The 19,236-nt window shown below is 38.1% G+C and overlaps 3 protein-coding genes across 3 annotated transcripts; 2 read left to right on the top strand and 1 right to left on the bottom strand.

Annotated features, from left to right (window-relative positions):
- The first annotated feature begins 25 nt into the window (after positions 1 to 25).
- Positions 26 to 1,582, top strand: LOC132787471 (zinc finger protein weckle-like). Its single transcript, XM_060794522.1, has 2 exons — positions 26 to 283; positions 342 to 1,582. Exons 1-2 carry the CDS (start codon positions 47 to 49, stop codon positions 1,554 to 1,556), a joined length of 1,452 nt encoding a protein of 483 aa, XP_060650505.1. The 5' UTR covers positions 26 to 46; the 3' UTR covers positions 1,557 to 1,582.
- Positions 1,583 to 2,235: 653 nt separating this feature from the next.
- Positions 2,236 to 4,277, top strand: LOC132787469 (zinc finger protein weckle). Its single transcript, XM_060794519.1, has 4 exons — positions 2,236 to 2,515; positions 2,577 to 3,602; positions 3,655 to 4,004; positions 4,062 to 4,277. Exons 1-4 carry the CDS (start codon positions 2,324 to 2,326, stop codon positions 4,222 to 4,224), a joined length of 1,731 nt encoding a protein of 576 aa, XP_060650502.1. The 5' UTR covers positions 2,236 to 2,323; the 3' UTR covers positions 4,225 to 4,277.
- A 224-nt stretch (positions 4,278 to 4,501) lies between these two features.
- On the bottom strand, positions 4,502 to 19,061 carry LOC132787468 (leishmanolysin-like peptidase). The gene is made up of 9 exons (XM_060794518.1): positions 17,904 to 19,061; positions 9,085 to 9,242; positions 7,734 to 7,764; positions 7,559 to 7,641; positions 7,355 to 7,466; positions 6,256 to 6,641; positions 5,785 to 6,198; positions 5,431 to 5,723; positions 4,502 to 5,371 (listed from the first exon to the last, which is right to left on the bottom strand). Exons 1-9 carry the CDS (start codon positions 18,009 to 18,011, stop codon positions 4,896 to 4,898), a joined length of 2,061 nt encoding a protein of 686 aa, XP_060650501.1. The 5' UTR covers positions 18,012 to 19,061; the 3' UTR covers positions 4,502 to 4,895.
- Positions 19,062 to 19,236: the final 175 nt, after the last annotated feature.

Here is a 19,236-nt window from a genome sequence, read left to right as displayed (position 1 = left end):
CTCAACTGCGAAAATCTCGATAGCAATTTTGTTATTTGCATCACTAATGCGATGTAATCAACATGCCGCTGTAGTGTCAATATTGTTTATAAATATTTTAATCCGATCCACAACGATGTCGGAACATAATGAACAAGTTAGTATTGATAGCCATTGGCTGAACTGGTGTAGGCTATGTGCCAAGGATGACATTGGCGGAAATGTGAGAGTGTATACCAGCGGCAAAGAAAATACATGGAACAGTGTTTTGATAATGGCAATTAGAAAATATTTTGATGTGCATGTGAGTGAGTATGCCATGGTAAATGTGTGCAATAATTACTTAAATATTGCATTTTTAGATGCGAATGGAGGATGAGTTGAGTGGGGTGCTCTGCAAGGAGTGCTATACATTAATAAGCGAGCTAATCGATTTCGCTGAACACGTCAACAAGGTGCAGGTAATCTTTGAGGTGTTGCGCAGCTCGGAGCCCCACAAACAGCTGGACGTGGATGCTCTGCGACAGCAGTATGGACTGCGAGATGGTCAGTGGACGCATATCATTAAACCTGTGTTAGAAATGGAGAGAAACAATGAGGCCATAGAAACTCCGAATGCGTTGCCAAAACAAGAGTTTGTTGAGGGCGAAAATGAGCACTTGCCAATTGAGGAGATTATCATTGCCGGCGGAGAGGACACTAAAGACGACGATGTCAAAAAACAGCGTGGCAGAGGAAGACACAAAAGGGAGCACAGCCAACAGCAGGCAGCCACTAAAGCCGAGAGCAGTGATAGTGATAATGAGAAACCAATTCAATTAAGTCTCGATGCTGAGTTGACGTTACTGCCCCAAGCTGGCAGTTGTTCCTCTACGGAACCATGTGATTTTCTAAGCAGCAGCGATGTAGACGAAGATGTCGAGTTAGAAACGTCATCGAAGCGCCGTAAACTGAAGTGCAATTGGTGCTCCAAAGTGTACTTAAATCCTGCCTCCTATCAAAAGCATTTGCGCGTTGGTTGTCGCAAGATCGAGCAACGCACCAAAATGGATAAGAACACCTATTGCGAACTGTGTGACAAGACGTTGTCGTCGGCAGGAGCATTAAAGCTTCATAAAGAAGGCATGCATGAGAATGCCAAGCCCTTTATATGTGATCATTGTGGCAAGCAACTAAAGACAATTACAGCATTAAATGAACATCTTCTGGTCCACACCGAGGAACGTCCTTTCAACTGTTCTGTCTGCAAAGCGGCATTCAAAAACAAGGCCAGACTGAAGATGCATTATCAAACGCACGAGGAACCAAATTACATTTGTAATGTGTGTGGGAAAAAGTTGCAGACACGGCGTACTTGGAATATGCACAAATTGGTTCATAGCGAAGATCGCAAATTCAAGTGTGATGTTTGCGGTGCTTTGTTCAAGCGGTCGAAAACACTTAAGAGACATTTGATTAGCCACACAGGACTGCGGCCATATGTTTGTAAATACTGTAAGAAAACATTTGCATGTAATGCAAATTGTCGAGCTCACAAGTTGAAAAAGCATCCGAATGAACTGCAAAAAAGAGGATAGTGGCGATTCACCAGCGAGACTACAAGTACCCACATTAGAGGAGCTACGTGTTATGTGAGATTAAATCTATTACAAGCTAAAAATAAATAATAATTGTTTTCTTTTCAGGTCCCAAAAGCATTCAAAATGAAAAGAACAATTCATATTATAAATATATTATTATTTATTATTATTCATATCATAAATATGAATTGGTAAAAAAATTATTTCTTTGAAATGCAGTATATATATGAGATTAAAAAATAAACGTCCCTTAGCATTAAGCACATAAGTTTTAATTCATTAAAATATTAAAACATAAAATAATACAATAGTGGAAATGGTAGGTTTGTGTTTCGATAGGGCAATCGCTAAGGACTGCAACTATCGGTCGGGAGATCAAAATATCTATGCAGATGCAGCAAGCACAGACTGTGATAAAAAAATAAAATTATTAAACTAAGGAATGTAATGGAAAACCCTTTCGTTTTTCGAAAATGTAAGCAACCCGAGTTATAAATATATAGAAGATAGAAAATATATGGTATACAATACTGAACACATATGAGATTAAATAAACCGCCACCCGTATTTAAATAAACTTGTCATAATTATTACACATATTATTGGGCTATTTTCGATATAAAAACAGGCTATCGATAGGGGCTAATATCGACTGAGACAACAAAATATCGATACTGTTGCTACAAGCATCGATTGTTGAGGTGGTCATAACAAAAGTGAATTGTTTACTAAATTCTTAGCTGTAATTTTAGTATATCTTTCAAATGACGGGCAGCGCACGTCAGGAAAGTACTTCAGGAGCGTTGATGGCAGGCACCGAAACCGCAGATTGGCATCATTGGTGTCGACTATGTGCCAAAGAGCATTCGGACAATGTGAATGTATATTTTCGAGATGGAGATCAAACATGGACAAGCGTTCTCGCTGTGGCCATTGGTAAATACTTTTGGGTCAATGTAAGTATGGTTTTGCATTCAATGATATACCTTAGATACTAAGAGATTATACAAATTATAGATCAAAATGGAGGATGAGCTGAGCAATGCGCTGTGCAAGGAATGCTACACACTAGTAGAGGATCTCATTGAGTTTTCAGACCGTGTGAATCGCGTACAAACTCTCTTTTCACGGTTGCAGCAGGCGGGAGCCCAAGCTCATCTCAAATTCGATGACCTGCGGCGAGAGTGTGGTGTGTTAAGTGACGAGTGGAAGCACATTATTTCTAAGAATGAGCCATCAGAGGAGCCAACAGTTGAGGAAACAGATGCGGAGACTTCTGAATATGTTGTCGATGATGTAGTCGAGTCTTATGAAGCTGAAGCTGAAATAATGGCGGAAATTGATGCTTCCGAAATAATTGAAAACGACGAAAACGCATATGATACTTACGAAGAGGCTGAAGATACAACGGAAGATGTGTATTTGAAGGACGAAGAATCTTCGCAGGATGCAGCATCGCCAATGGATCCAAAAGGTGAAGTAGAGCTTGTTGATACTGATGCCACAACAACAACCACAACAACAATAACCACAAACGAAGAGGAAATCAAGGAGAGCTCAGCAGATGTTGACGAGCTGAGTGAGGTGCAACAATTGGTGAACGAAGAGGCGTCCAATGGACAGACCCAATACAAGTGTTCATCGTGCAACAAGTGCTATAAGAAACCCATGGCGTACAAGCGCCATATGGCTGAGGTGCATGGTCTGGATGCCACCGATATACCCAACCTGGAGTGCAAGAGGTGCAAAACCTTTTTCGCCACAGAGAATCAACTAACTGCCCACTATCGCAGCCACATGCCGGCTAAGGATAAGGCGGATAATGCGTGTAGCTATTGCCCCAAACTATTCACAACACCTGGAGCTCTTAAACGTCACATTATGTTTATACACGAGAATGTGAAGCCTTATATCTGTGACTGCTGCGGCAAAGGCATGAAGACAATCACAGCGCTCAATGAGCACAAGCTGGTGCACACGGATGAGTGTCCTTTCGAGTGTCCAGTGTGCCAGCGTCGCTTCAAAAACATGGCCAGATTAAAAGTGAGTTTGACTCGCAGGTTATGAATCCAAAATTTAATTTATTTCTTCACAGATTCACTCGGATACACATACGAATAAAAATTATGTGTGCAACATCTGTGGCTTGAAGCTCAACACGCGTCGCACACTCAACATGCATCAGCTGGTGCATTCGGATGCCAAGCAATTCAAATGTGATGTTTGCGGAGCTGCCTTCAAACGGGGCAAGACATTGAAGGCTCATCTCATTCTCCACACAGGCATCAGGCCTTATAAGTGCAACTTTTGTGGCAAGGACTTTGCAAATGGCTCCAATTGTCGCATGCATAAACGAAAAACACATCCCAAGGAGTTGGCTGAGGAGGAAGCTCGTGGTGTCATGCGTTCCACATATCTGCCCATGATCACCGAACTCACAGAAACGTAAGTTTTGAACACAAAAAAGACTACTTTAAATTCTAACATTCTTCTCCAAAACAGTTCCAAGCGCGTCAAAAAGCCAGCGAAAGCAACCACGGCTTTAACACGGACACAAGTCACAGAAGAAATTACAGATGCGACAGATTCTATCCTTATAGAAGAAGATATGGAGGAGGACGCTGAAGAAGAAGTTCTTTACGAAATTGTTGAAGACTGTGCGTAATTGGCACTGTTTTTGTTTCTAAAATATATATTATAAATGAATTCAGCACTTTGCGAGCAATCTTTCATTTCCATACAGATATATACAATAGACTTTATTCACAAATTCAGCTTAATGTTTAGAGCAATTTTCGAGATTGTACAGATAGATCTTAAATGCTTTAAGGTCGAGCGAAAACCAAAACTTAGGATTAAAACAAAATGGATACATCACAAGATACGCGATAATAAACGAATTTCGAAAAAATAAATAACAAAAAAGATTGTTGTAACAAAAGGTTTGTTTTTTTTGTTTTTGGAAATAGCCACAATCCGAATATTTCACGGATTTTCAGTATTACCTGATAATATCTCAGATTGTGATTATCCGCTTCATCAGCAAAAAGAAATGTAGCAAATACTTTGGAATGTATAGATCATTATACGAAATATAACTTAAAAGCTATGCTTAAATGTCGCAATAGATATCATTCGACGTTTCACAAGAATATCCTTAGTAAAGATCACATATCGGGATACAATACGAATACGAGTTACAAATACAAATATATCTAAGTATATAACGTTAAAATTGTGGGTCATTACAATTAGATGTGGTCTTATAGATAGGCAAATTGAGCATATATTGTACAAATACAATTTACAAATTTCACTAAAAAACATAGAGAACATTTACGAGTAACTGCAACTGCAGCTGGGCCTTGCAAACCACAGCAAAGCTAGCAGCAGCGCAGTGCTGATTATGGCCATAGAATGACGCTGTGCATCAGCGCCACACGCAAGATCATCGCGTGGATATTTATTGAGCGGATCGGGCTCCTCGCCGGGTCGGCATTGTTTGCCCTCGGCGGCAAAATAGGCGCCGCACAATTCATGGCATGGCGGACACATAATGGCGCCCTTGTGCAACCAACCATTGGCCGCAATGCGTATGGACAGCTTTTGGCCGGGAAAGGAGCACTTGTAGCTGTAGTTGCCCACCAGAATATGCAGCCGTCCATCGAAGCAGTTGTATTTGTAACAGCCGCTGCCCCAATGCTGCCACTCGCGTGTCTGGTGGCAAGAGCGTTCCTCCCACATGGACTCGCTGTGATCGAAGCACTTGGAGCCCTGACCATAGCTCTCCAAGGCGAAGTTCTTCTCAGGTTCTGTTTGGAGAATTCATTGATTAATGTTTGCCAAATAATCGAATTATATTTTATCTTACTTGGATTATTCTCCACAAAGCGACAATGCGAGCCACGCACAATAACGTTTTTGCTACGCCAAGTGAACTCCTGTATGTAAGGACAATGATCCGCTAACGAAACGGAGCCGCCATAGAAACCCTCCTCGCCGCTCTTGATGTTATTGAGACTGTCAAAGTTCTGATAGATTTTGGGCAGCTCAAAGTCGTGCTTAATTAGATTACACAACGCAACCGAATTGCGATCATCTGTGCATTCGGTTTGCAATGGATCCTGCTTCACCTTCGAGCAGAAAGGATGTATAGAATGTCCCCTAAAATGAATAATAGTTAAATCAATAATAAAGCTAGTTGAATTGTCTGCACTTTGCTTACCTATCGTGATTCATTTGTATCCAATCCTTGCAGCTGCGCATCGCAAAAACGCAGCCCAAGTTCTTGCCCCAGGTCAGCGGCGTGGCCATCGAATAGTTGGCACGATACCAACCCGAATCCTCCATCAGAGCCAGGGTGATGCGTGAAAAGACAGGCGACTGTGTATGCGTTCCCGTCATCGCCTCATTCTCCAGTATGCGCTTCTCCCAGTGGGTAAGCGCTGTGCCCTCGCCACCCTGATCCTCCAGCTCGGCACCCTCGAGTATATCGCAGTTAAAATGTTCACGCACCTCCTTCACAACCCGTGGCGTCACCAGCATGTCCACCACCTTCTTAACGTGCCCACTACGCACTGCCCAATTGTGACGCTCCACCTTGCGGATGGTCGTGTTGCTCCACTGATGTATCTGCAATCTGCAAGGAATCGAGTCATTAGTTAAAACCTTTTACAGTGCTCATTCGAGTACTTACTTTTCATTTAGGTATGGCTTGCCTGTGTCCGGTTTACGTGGCGTGCGGGGACGTCCCTCGTCGTCCCGAAAGAAGGCGTACAAACTGACGGAGAAACCGAGTGCATGCAGAATCTCATGCTTCACCGTGGATATCAGTGTTTGCAGTTCTTGTGGCTTAGTGCTGATGCTCTCGGGGCACAGATTCGCATGCCCCGCAATGGGGCGATCCAGCAGAGCCTCCTGCTGACAATGTGCCGCATACGCGACCGTCAGTCCTTTGTAGCAGCGTTGCGTTTGTCGCGCCGACACATAGAAGACAAAGTCTGCATTCTCGATGCCTTCGCCAGGTTGCGTGTTGGTGTCAATGCGACAGTTTTGTCCTGTGCTGTTGCACACTCGACACACCTGGTGAGGGTAAAAGTCGGTTAATCATATGTTGAGGTAGAAATTATAAAATATATTAAATCAGATAATAAAATAAATCTTAGAGGTAGAAATTATTAAATATATTAATTATGAAAATAAACTTTACTTTGTATAAACCTAATAAGTATGAAAACTATAAATCAAATAAATCTTTATTTAAATTCGCTTCTTCAAATCAATTAATATATAAAAACTGTAATTGTAAAAAAAATATGATTTTTTTTTGCTAGTAAGTTTTAGTATATGTAATTTCAACATAAATAAACATAAATCAACCGAAAGCCTCAATAGCTATGTCTGCTCCTTTCTCCCGTACTAAATAAGTAAGTAGGGAAAGTACACTTAAGTATGCTCGACTGTGTAATACGTGAACCCATCTAAAATACTTAGAAATGGAAGTGGTTGCGAACTAAACATGTAGATGCCAAGTTATTTTGGTACTCAATATATAAATACATTTATTTAATATTTAATGGCTAAGTCAAAAAGGTCTAAGGACTTTATAAATAGAAAAGGCTAAAATTGGAATATTTTATATATTAAATATTCAGCTTGTCAAGAACTGTCTGCAAAATTTAGTGCTTAGAGCACAAACACTATGACAATGTGTTATTACTAAATATAATCAGAGATACCCCCTTCTGGCTGCTCCTTATAAATGGAGCGTATAAAGAGTTTGAGATTGAACTTACATCCAGATGCTCGTTGGGCACCTGCACCTCGCCGCACATCGTCGTCGACTTGCAGTGATCAATGCAGTGAGTGTTGCCATTCTTCACATAAACCTGAGTGCTGTCGCATTTCCTGCAAATGGATACCAAGCAAAGCCTTATTAATGGACCAAGCCCAAGCCCAAGCCCACGCTGAAGCTAAAGCAAATGTCAGCAATTACTTACCGATTCAATCGAATCACACCCTTCGTTTCGCGCACCATCAACGCCTGTTCCCAGAATTGTACCGCCTCCGGTAGCACAGTGTCCTGTTCATTGAAGTGGGAGTAATGAAGGGAGAGATAGAGAGCGATATTAGAACGAAGCTATTCGTGATTGAGTCTAACAACAGCTCACTTACATTTATTAAATTGAATTTCTCTTCCTCCAATCTGTGAAATAAAGTTGCAAAATTGAAAAGCACTCGATTAATAATGCTTCAAAACATTTTGAGGATTCACAGAATAGCAAATCCTGAAGTACAATTGACTGTGGATAATCTAGCTGATGTTCGACTAATACGATTTTTATTTAGGTTTAAACCAAATGTATGCATATATTTTGTATCTACAACATCTTTATGTATTTAGTTTCTTTTCATTCGTCTTGTTTACATCTGATATATTTATTAATTTTTATGCTAATATCAAATTTTGGGTTTTCGCATAATGCCGCTTCATTAGTTTAGCTTATCATGCGGCAAATAAAGGTCAAGTTTAAACTTTTTTGTGGGCCACCGTATCTGATTATGTGCTTTTTGAAACAATATCGAAATTAATTATCCAACACAGTCATAAAGAGAGACATAATGACGATTTTATTGTTTACAAAACATAAAACAATAACTCCAAATTGTATTTCGGCAACCTCGAGACGAGAGATGAGTCTAATTTGTTTAAATTGCATAAACAATTAAACAACGCAATGTTACGCTCTAGGTAATGAAATTCACAAGTAAGGAAATAATAATAATAATAGTTAAGCGAAATAACAATAAAATTCTAATTACAAAAAAATGCAAGTACTAAGCACGCTCAACAGATTTGTTTTAATTGAGCTATGAAAAGAAATAATTACTAGATTATATATTAACTGATTAGTTGGCTTGTGTTATGCAGATTCGAACAGATTATTAGAGCCAATTGTTTTAGTGATTTAATATGCACTGCCAAACGTAATAACAAGTCGGTTATGCCCAGTCTTTAGGTAAGTATAGGTTTTGTTGTTGCCAAGCAACAATTCCTGGAATTGACCTTGTCCGCTTGGCATTGGCGTCGATAAGCTAAGAGTGGGTTTGTGTCTATATCTGTTGACCTGGCCATTTAGTTGGAAGTTTAAATCATAGACAAATTATGTCGCAATCAGAGTCAACCTTAAAGAGACACCGCATTAATTTTTCAACAAATTGAACCGTCGACGGCGTCGCACAGCGAAAACCAATTTCGGTACTCAAGTGGGTTACTCAACGCCCCAAAATGAACGAACGGACAGACAGACGAACTGGGCTGTAAAGCAAACGCCTAACGGTTGTTAACTTGACATTCGGCCAAGTCGCAGCGTAAACTGTTAACTGTTCACCATTCAACATTCAACTTGGCCAATTGACTGACGTGTTGACCAGTTCGACAGTTGGCCTCTTGCCATTAAAGCGCAATTAAGCTAACACGGTGACCGTGGAAAAGTCCGAATACGAATCGGAGTCGCTGTCTCACCTGTAAACGGATTCATCGTAGACGAGCAGAATGCGCAGCGGCTGATCAGCCACAATGCTACGACGTCGCCTCACATTATGCGCCGCGGGATCTTCCCAATCATCGACAGCCGCCTCATCATCATCATTGGCCAGCTGAAGGCGCACGCCGTGCACAACCTGCAAGCACAAGAGATCGGGAGATAGATATTAATCAACGTTACACTGTGAGTAAAACCATAATCTAAAGTCAATAAGTATGTCATTAAAAAACACATTTATATAATTTGATAATTAATATAAATATACAAATAACTTTAATTAGTTACCACTTAACAAATATAAAAGTGTATTCATAAATCTTCAATTTTTAAACGCTATTACTTAATTCATTTCATCATTAATATAAAATAAGTGTAAAACTATAAAACCAAAACCAAAAATTGTTTTAATTATACTATAACATTATTAAAAAATATTAAAAATTCTAGCTATATCAAACAAATAAACAATATACATAAATATTCTAATAAAATCGAAATGAAAATATTATTTAGAATTGAACTATATAATATAATAATACCAAATTAATAAAAGAATCATTATTTTTTGTTTATATTGTCAAAATACATATTTAATCATAAATTTAAATTTGATAAGGTTAGCAAAGTATTATATATAATAAATAGTTTTTGATTCGTAAATTAAACCAAAAATATTGAATTGTATTTATCTCACTTAAGCTATTAAAATAAACAAGAATAAAAAAAAATAATAATTTTATAAAGAAAATATTAATCTAAAATAACTATTTTTGAATTAAAATCTAGTCGATCCCAAATCAGAATCTAATAAAAAACTTTGTAAACTTTTCTAAAAGCGAAACCTTTTAATTTTAATGATCGCAAGCTAATTGCCTTGATTTTCTCTCAGTGTAGTGAGAAGAAATGTGATGCGATGGCTCGTTTTGGGTTTGAATGAAAGCGAAATTGTTGGTAACAATTAGATGACGACACAGACGACAAAGGCCACACACAAAGACTGTCTAACTGACGAACTGACGGACCGTGCTGCCTCAGCTAGTAACATAGATAATTGGCAATTGTAAATTGCAGTGAAATTAATTTTTAAATTGCCCGCCAAAATGTCGATTGTCGAGCGATTGAGACATCAAAACAAATGTCAATGATTTGGGGCTTTTCGGTGATTTGTTTTGCTTCGCTTTGCTATTTTAGTTATTGTTGTTAACTCTCTTAGCCACTTTGGCTAATTTGTTCGTTTGTTTGTGTGTGTGTGTGGGTTTCTGCCCTTTGTTTTGGCCATTGTGCAATGTGTGCCAATTATTGTGCATAAATTAGACTCTGTTGAATATGCATGCCAGCTCATTTTCATCTATGTTATAAACAATTTTCAACATATTTATGGATGGCCGCATAAAAAAAAGAGTATCTTATGGATACGCTTCAGCGATGTCAATAATCATTTCATTTTCATATATTATTATTAAAGTGGAAGCCAGTAATTAATTAATCAACGAAAACGAAAGTGAAGATCAAGTCTAGTGAAATAACTTGCCTAAGAAATCTCCTACTTCAACCCAACAGAGAATAGCAAAGAATCGAACAATAGAATTAATCTGATGCTGGACACTTTTGAGTTAGAATTGAGCGTGAGATCGACACAAAGTGTTTTGCTAAATGGCAATGCCAGACACCTGCGTCTCGTTATAAGCCATTAGTCGACTTTATAGCCAAGCATATGAATAAGTATTATCTGTATTTTCATTGTTGTGTGCCAGCAATTTATCTATATTTGTTAGCAAGCAAAAGAACACAAACACGATCGCAAGAACTTTATGGAGTGAAGTGACCTCGACTGTGAGATACTCGCTTCTTGCAGATTCGCAGCGAAATTGAATAAAAGGGAAACAAAGCAAATTTTGTAAGACAAAAAGTTAAAAAATAAAAACATTTCCGGAATTCGAAAAACTCCCTGTTCGCGCTCCATGTCATTTAGCTATTATGCTCATGACACGATGTCTGACCAAAAAATATGTTTTTTGCTTGGCAATCAAGGAACTGTCATGCTTCAGTGGTCTTCACAATAGATAAATTATTTTTTCTCATAATAATTAGCAAATGCAGATATTATTTTTCAGGTATACTAAACAAATGGTAATCTGCAAAATCAAGAGATTGTAAATCTCATGAAATACAGCAACATTTAATAGATTAAGTTTTGTTGTATTATAAAATAGTTTACTTGTTTCACTTTTCAGTAATTGAAAATAAGGAAATAACATTGTAATTTGAATGTTGTAAAGTTACTAAGATTTATTAATTAGTATATTATAAAATTGCTTATTTGTTTCACTTTTCAGTACAAAAAATTAGGAAATGCCATTGTAATTTAAATGCTGTAAACATACTAAACGGAACTTAAACAATTCTAAAATCTCTAATTATAAACACCAGCAAAATTTCAGATTAAGATTTATTAATAATTATACTCTAAAATTGTTTATTTGTTTCACTTTTCAGTAAAAACTAAATACCATTGTAATTTGAATGGTTTAAGATTACTAAACGAGACTTGAACAATTCTAAAATCTCTAACTCCAATAATCTTGAAGATCTAGAAGATCTTAACTACAAGGTCTTACATTCTCATTAATTAATGATACTCTTCTACGCTCTGAATAGCGAGTATTTGTAAATCGCAAAAAACCTTTGGAGAACGTTGACAATCAGAGTCGACGTCGACGTCGACACATAGACAACAGTGTTAAGGGGGAACTTCAATTGCTTACTTATGATATCATCTACCCTCCGCGTGAATAGTCTCGCAACTACCGATCGTTAAGCAAATCATTAAGATAACAAAAGTAAATATTACAGTAAGTAGTTTTTTTTTTCGTTTGTTGTTGTTGTTTCGTTCCCCATTCGTGACGACCCTCAAACGATGGAACAGCATTTAGCATGATCTTCAAACACGATGCTCCTCCCTTCCCTCCCCGATCCCCTTCTTATTGTCAGAGGCATAATGCAAAACTGCGTCGCGTTTTTTGTGTGGTTTGAAAAGCCGTTTGAAAACGACCGCAAAACGGTACAAAGCATCTGTGAAGCATTCACCAGGTGAAAGATGAACCGCAGCCACCTGACGCACAATGCGATTTAGACAGCGTTGCATGCAACAAGGCAAGTGGCGCACTGACAACCTGTCTGCCTGTCTGTCGCAGCATGTTGCAACAATCTAAAGCCAAAAGGCATTGCCATGCCATCATCGAGTTTTATTAATTCCATTATCATCCAACTGTCGATGCGCCATAAATGACGCGTCTCACGTCACGAGACAATCAAAAACCGCTGCATTTTATTAATCATAAATAAACAATTAATGCGCCAAAATTCTCAAGTTGTGCAATTGAATAATTTATTGATTTTGCACTTGTGTATTTTTAAACACAACTTCGGTTCGGCAACCTGTTTTGCAAATACGTCGGATGATTTCGAAGAATCCGTTGATAAGGCTTAAGAGGGGAAATATTCCGATATTCAAATCAAACCCGATTAACCGTTGATTTAAAGACGAATGCTCGATCAGTCTGTCAACATAATACCTTTAATTTATTATATTTAATGTATCTTATCTCTTAAAAGCATAATTGAAGATATTCAGCAGAAATAAATCTGAATCTGTGATCTTAACACGGTTATTAACACTGAGAACAGCAATATATAATTCCTAATAAAGAAAAACTCGGTAAGTTAAATCTGAACTACGCAATTTTTGAAAACTTTAAATAAAACATAAAAAAAATATATCGAATCACTATAAAGAAATTAAAATTTATAAGTCCAGACATAGAAAATATAAATAACGATTATAGTAATAAGTATAGAAATTATAAATAAATCAATTATAAAGATTATAGTAATAACTATAAAAAATTATAAACAAATCAATTATAAAGATTGTAGTAATAACAAAATATTGAAATTCAAATAAATTAAGGATGGTTTAAGTATATGTTTAATTGTGAAATTAAGATAAACTAAAGTGCTTGCCCCAAAAAAACAAAGATGCAGTTGATTATGGAATTTGGTCAAGGAGCTGGCGCCACACTTTCTAAGCACAGCTAAGCTGAGCGTTGTGTGCGCTTATTTAATCTCCGATAAGACGTAATGCTCAACTAGCTTGCGGACTAACATACAAATTCGTCTACTATATCTAACAAATTTTAGTGGGCCACATTGGAGCGTATCCATCCATCCCAGTCTTTGCAATGCGACTCACGTTTAAGGCAATACAACAAATAACAAAGCAGTAACATAGAGAGCAAAATAGCTAAAAAATAAAAACTAAAGCAAAAAAAAGAGAAATGTGCCGGTTGTTGTTACACTTGGCCGCATCACAAGACGGCGGCGCCTACTCGATTTACCTCCCGTATTAGCTTTTTTGGCCAAAACACGTAAATAGCTAAACATGAATTCGAGGCACGCATGCGCTGGGTGCCAATCGAGCCATGTGCAGCACACTGTGTGGACACTTAACAGTTGCGCATGCTAATTTAAGCAGGTGAATCAATAGAGACGGAGAGAGAGTGTGAGTGTGTGAGAGGGGTGTGGCGTTATATTGAGTAATTATTTACGTAGTCAATCTGTCAAGTCGTTCAGTAAGTCATGCCAACCGTGACGACATTTCTTCGTTTACTGTGTCTCTCTCTCTCTCTCTCTATCTCTCCCCCCTTTGGCGCTCTTCCGCAGTTTTTCACCATCGATTGACTGTCACCTGCTCACTCACCACCGCCGGGCAGATCAATCGAAAGCTTTCAAGCTTCACTGCGCGTTAGAGTACGAGTGTGAGTGAATCGGCGAGTGTGTGTACGTGTACAGTGTGTGTGGTGCTTTCACTTTCATTTCAACGCTAACTGCTGCGCCTGCCCAGACGACTCTTTATTGTTGTTTCTAATCATGTTTCCTTTTCGTACTCGTAGGTAATGTTGTGTATGAGTGTGTGACGTCGATGACTGGGGTATCGACTACTTTGCATGCCGGCGATACTTTACGGCATATTTGTTACTCTCACTCTCGCGCTCGCACTCAATTCATTTTGTTACCTCACCGCGCGCTGACCACAAAAGGCCGTCGGACATGTCTTACTTAATTAATGTACTGTATAACATTTAATAATAAATAATCAAGTCACATTCACACACAATAAACGTGATATTATACGCTCGGGATCATTCTAGTGAGCCGCTGTCTCTTTATAACAATCAGATTTGTCAATTTGCCTCGCTAACTGCTGTAAATTGGATGGAATCAGACAGTGGCGGCAAAGTTGGGATAAATTGCATTTGAATACAGTCGCGTCACGTTCATAGGCACGTTGCATTGCGTCAGCCCAGCAGCAGCAGCGAAAGAGAACGAAATGAAATTAATAATTTAATCCCAGTTTGCAGAGTAGAAATTCATCACGTAGGAGTTCAACAGCAGCCGTTTCAACGTTGGTTAAGGTGCCAATCAAAGCAAAACAAAGACGCAATACAACTGCATGCTTGCTTGCTGCAAGGTCACCATCTCAACTGGGAAGCTGGTCTATTTGCCAAAGTTTGGACTAACTGCACGCCATTGTATCATTCACAGTTTTTGTGCCATTTGTCATTTGGCAATAAGTTGCGTTACACGCACACACTCACACACATACATAAATAAAAAAGCCCCAATTCACAATATTGGCCTGGCGTGTGTTTCAAAATTAGCCTCGAGCCATGCGGCATAATCAACTAACTGACTAACTGACTGACTGACTGACTGACTACTAACTGCTTGTGGCTTTCAACAAACTTGTTTCACCTGGCTATGATACACTGGAGATAAGTTTAACAATTTTATCTTTGCACTTGTTTGCTTATTTATTTGCCAACTATTTTTAAAACGCCTTCAATCTGCTGCTTTGCTCTGTTGCTTCTACTTTGCAATTGTAACAAAAACAGTTAAGTAAGCGCAATGGCAAAAAGTAACAGTTGATTTAATTCATTCACTTTCTCAATGTGAAAGCATTGAATACACAAATAGAGTTCTGCATTCATTCAGCTTGTGCAAATTGAATTTTAAGGCTACCAAGGTCATTCATGCTTCGCTCTGACGCATATTTTGTCCTCCATTGCAAAGCACCGCATCCCCCCTTCAACAAAGTGAAAAGCTTTACCACGCAATTACATTGATATTCATATTGGGCTATCAAGTGACCAATAAGAGAATTCCTCTTGTTTGCTTAGTGTTGCTAAATACCTTAATTTGCTTGTTGTTATCGAATCCAGTTAAACAGACCGAAATCGATGACGATGACAATGATAATTGGTTTTCGGAAGTTATTGATGCTGCCGCAAGGTGGTCAAACAACAAGGTTAAGTTTAACGAGTTTTATTTTGCAGAAAAATTTCCACTTATCCAGGATAAGGTCATTTCATAATCTTGTTACTCATCGCGATAAACATGATTATCTATGTGGAGCAGAGTATCATCGAATATAAGATGGCATGCAGCATAGCAACAACGTGACAAATGATTCAATTTGCTCTTTCAATTTATTTAACTCTAATTAAAAATGAGCGCTGACTACTCTGTGGCATTCGCCGGATAACAAGGGAAGCTTAAGTACTCGGTCACTGTCAGTGCCCGCATTTTCATTTTTTCATTTACATTTACATTTACATACTCGTCTAAATCCGAGCAATCTCCGCTTAACTCAGGACTTACTGGGGAATAAGCGAGTAGGGGGCGGAAAGATTGTGTACGGGCAGCGGAAGTGGAGAGTGAAGGAAACGCGGGAACACTTTGCATTTTGAACAGTTCAAGTTACGAATAATTAATATAATTGCACGCGGATTAAACTCAGCTACCCAACACTGGAGTCTGTGCTCAACTAGAACATACTACGCAGTTAAAATTTATTTTTGTCGTTATCGATTAATAAGTTTTAATGTTAGTCACCCTTTCCCATTGCACATAGTTTGATTAAAAGTAAATGTAAAATGTAATTTTACAATTTAATTTAATATAATTAAATACTGCTCGTTTTTGCAGACTTTTGCTTGCTTAAAAACCCTCTTAAACTCCGCCGGCCACAAACAGCTGCAGCGTAATTATGTAAATGAGCCGCTTTGGCGCAATTGCAGCTGACCTTTTTAGCAGACAGAATACCAATTAAGTTGATGTCGATTGCTATTAGAACAACAAGTGGTGCTCTGGACACCGCAACAAGTGCTGGACCAGAACAAGCAGCCAACGCAAAATATCTAAACATAAACCACACACACACACACACACACACAGCTGCTTATACCCCACAATTCCCCTGCTAAAAGCATTTGGCAACCCAAAGCCGTTACAATCGCATGCGGTTGCACTGAGTCTGAATCTTAATGTGCATATGATTAGCAAGTTAGCAACTGGAATTAGTCAATTCAAAGCATTGCTTGCTGCAGAATCATGTGTGTGAGAAGTTGCACTTGATTCCACTTCAATCGTTGAGCTAATTTCAAAACAATATGCATATCAGGTTTCTTCATCATTTCTCGCAAAAATAAACAATAACAAAGTACACAAGCGTATGAGTTATCAAACAGGAAGTTGACATTGTTTTGTGGCATTTCCAATATGCTAAATTTAAAACAGACTTTATTACCCTAAGTCAATAACAGCTTATATAAGTATTTAATGTTAATACTCGTAGTTGACTATAGGTTTGAATATCATAAATAACTTTACAATGATAATTTCGCTTTCGTTAAAATACTTTAAAAAATGTTTATTAACAGCTTTAGGTAAATAACGATTCAATTTCAAGTATTAAATGCTACAAACTCGGACATAAAGAAGATCTCTAAGCTTCTCTAAAGTGGTTTTAATCGTTTTAAAACCAAAGGCTTAATGACAGCTTAGATATATAGTATTAAAAAAACGAATCTTTGAAGAATCGGTTGATTCAAAAAATTCGTCTGATGTTCAATTATTAGAGTGCAAGTATATGCAATATATGATTGCAAAATGATTTGTACAAATTGCTTCCTCACAATAAAAAACGTATAACATAAAGAGCACACTACTTGGCTTTATAAATAGGAACAATAAATAGTATGTAAAGAGCGCTTAAACTCAACTATTGTTGTCTGCGATGTGAGAAAGTTGAATAGGTGGGGAGAATAGAAATGCGACGGATCTGAGACAATTTATATTTCCGTTGAAATCGCAATGCTTATGTGTAATTTGCTGAACATGGAATGCGGCTCTACGCAGTGATAAATTTTATACAATTTTCAGACGAGACGCTAAGCCGCCCACCTAGATGCTCTCTAATTGGAACGCTCATTCCAGGAAAAAGTCGACGCAATTATTGAATTGCAATGAAGTGGCAAGCAACCAATTACGAGCCGCTCTAATGAGGCGCTTAAAACAGGCAATTGGAGCAACCAATGGGAGGATGGGAGGAGCTGTAATGGATGGATAATGTGGCAATTGCAAAAAAAGGTACTAATTGCTAACCTATCATCTGATCTGTTTGGGTTTTTTTCTAAGGGGGTTTTCTAGTGCATGCAGCGAATTCCTAATGAGATTAATAAATCTTAAACCCCTTTCAGATGTTAGAAATAATAATTATATATTACGAGATTTTAAACTCGTTTATTTTATCATTTAACTTAACTATTTTAGTTTTTAATTTGAATAAAGAAATTAATATTAATCTATTAATAAATTAATATTAATATAGATGAATATTTCACATAAAAATTCAATTCCATTTATAATTAAAAAAAAAAAATCTTAGTGCACTCACCTCATGCGCTTTGGGATGCTGATGCTGGCAATTGTGCGAATTAACTGCCGCAACAAGAATGGTCAGTTGAAGCAGCAGCAGCAGCGGCAGAAGAAGAGAATGTTGCATGGCGCCGACCACTTGGTGTGGGGCTGTGAATTGGAGGTGGGAAGAGGGATGGGCGGGCGGTGGCTGATTTGCTTTTGGCGGCCAATCGAAGCGTCTGTTGTGTTCGGGTGTATTTAAATATAGAACTAAGCTATCGTCGTCGTCTCATTCGTTGCCCGGCCAAACATCATGATTATGATGATGAGGATTCTTTTCGATTAGCGCTCTTCACTTTAAACACATGTCATCAATGAAACAAAAATATTTAAACATTTGTTTGCAGTCTTGTTTGCTTGATGATTACGATGATGATGATGGTGATAATGATGATTGTGTTGCATGCTTTATTATATGCGATATTTGCTCATTCGCTTTTTATGCTTGCTTCTTTCTTCATATTTGTTTGGTGTTGTTTTTTTTTTGTTTTTTAGGTTTTGTTTTGTTGTGTATATTGTCAATTAACTCGCGCAGCGAAACCGGCTGGGCAGCCCATGCTCCTTCCCCCTGCCCTGCACCGTACACACACACACACACTCACACTTGGACCCACAACTAGCTCACACACTGGCACACACACATAGACACAAGCCAGTTACACAGCAAATTGGAATTGGGGTTTTTGGACTTGGGTGGGTGCGTCCGTGTCCGCGAATTTGGCCCACAAGCGGCCAACGCCAACGCCAATTGTCTTATATTTTTTTTCTTTGCTCTTTTTTTTGTTTCTAACCTGCAGCGGCTAACCACAGTAACAACAAACAACAACAACTAACGGCAACAACGACATCAAGTTAAATGTCAAATTCTCATGAACTGCGTTGACATACGAGTCTGTTGATGAAATATTCACCGTTTTCACAAATATTGAATAACACTCTTACTCATTACATTGCATTCAATTTAAGCAAAAATTTTTTTTTTTTTTCAATAAATAAAATCGCCGTACACAACACAAAACGCACACATGAAGAAGCGAGAGGGCGGCGACGAGAATAAATTGGACAAAGACGCGACGCGCTGCACTTGCGACGCGAACATACAAAACGTCTTAATCGTAGGACGCTCACTGCCGAATTAACTGAAAGAATGAGCGATTGATGCATGTTATCAGCGTGACCGCAAGCATTAATTAACATATACACTATTTTATACCAAAAAATATACTAAAGAAATACGGATACCCCTTCTTGATTGATTATAAAAAATATATATGTAATGAAATAATTTTAATCAATATTGGTTTAATTTG

The sequence above is a fragment of the Drosophila nasuta genome, chromosome 2R, assembly GCF_023558535.2.
Source record: "Drosophila nasuta strain 15112-1781.00 chromosome 2R, ASM2355853v1, whole genome shotgun sequence".
Taxonomy (NCBI): Eukaryota; Metazoa; Arthropoda; class Insecta; order Diptera; family Drosophilidae; genus Drosophila; species Drosophila nasuta.
This window is presented reverse-complemented; position numbering and strand designations above follow the sequence as displayed.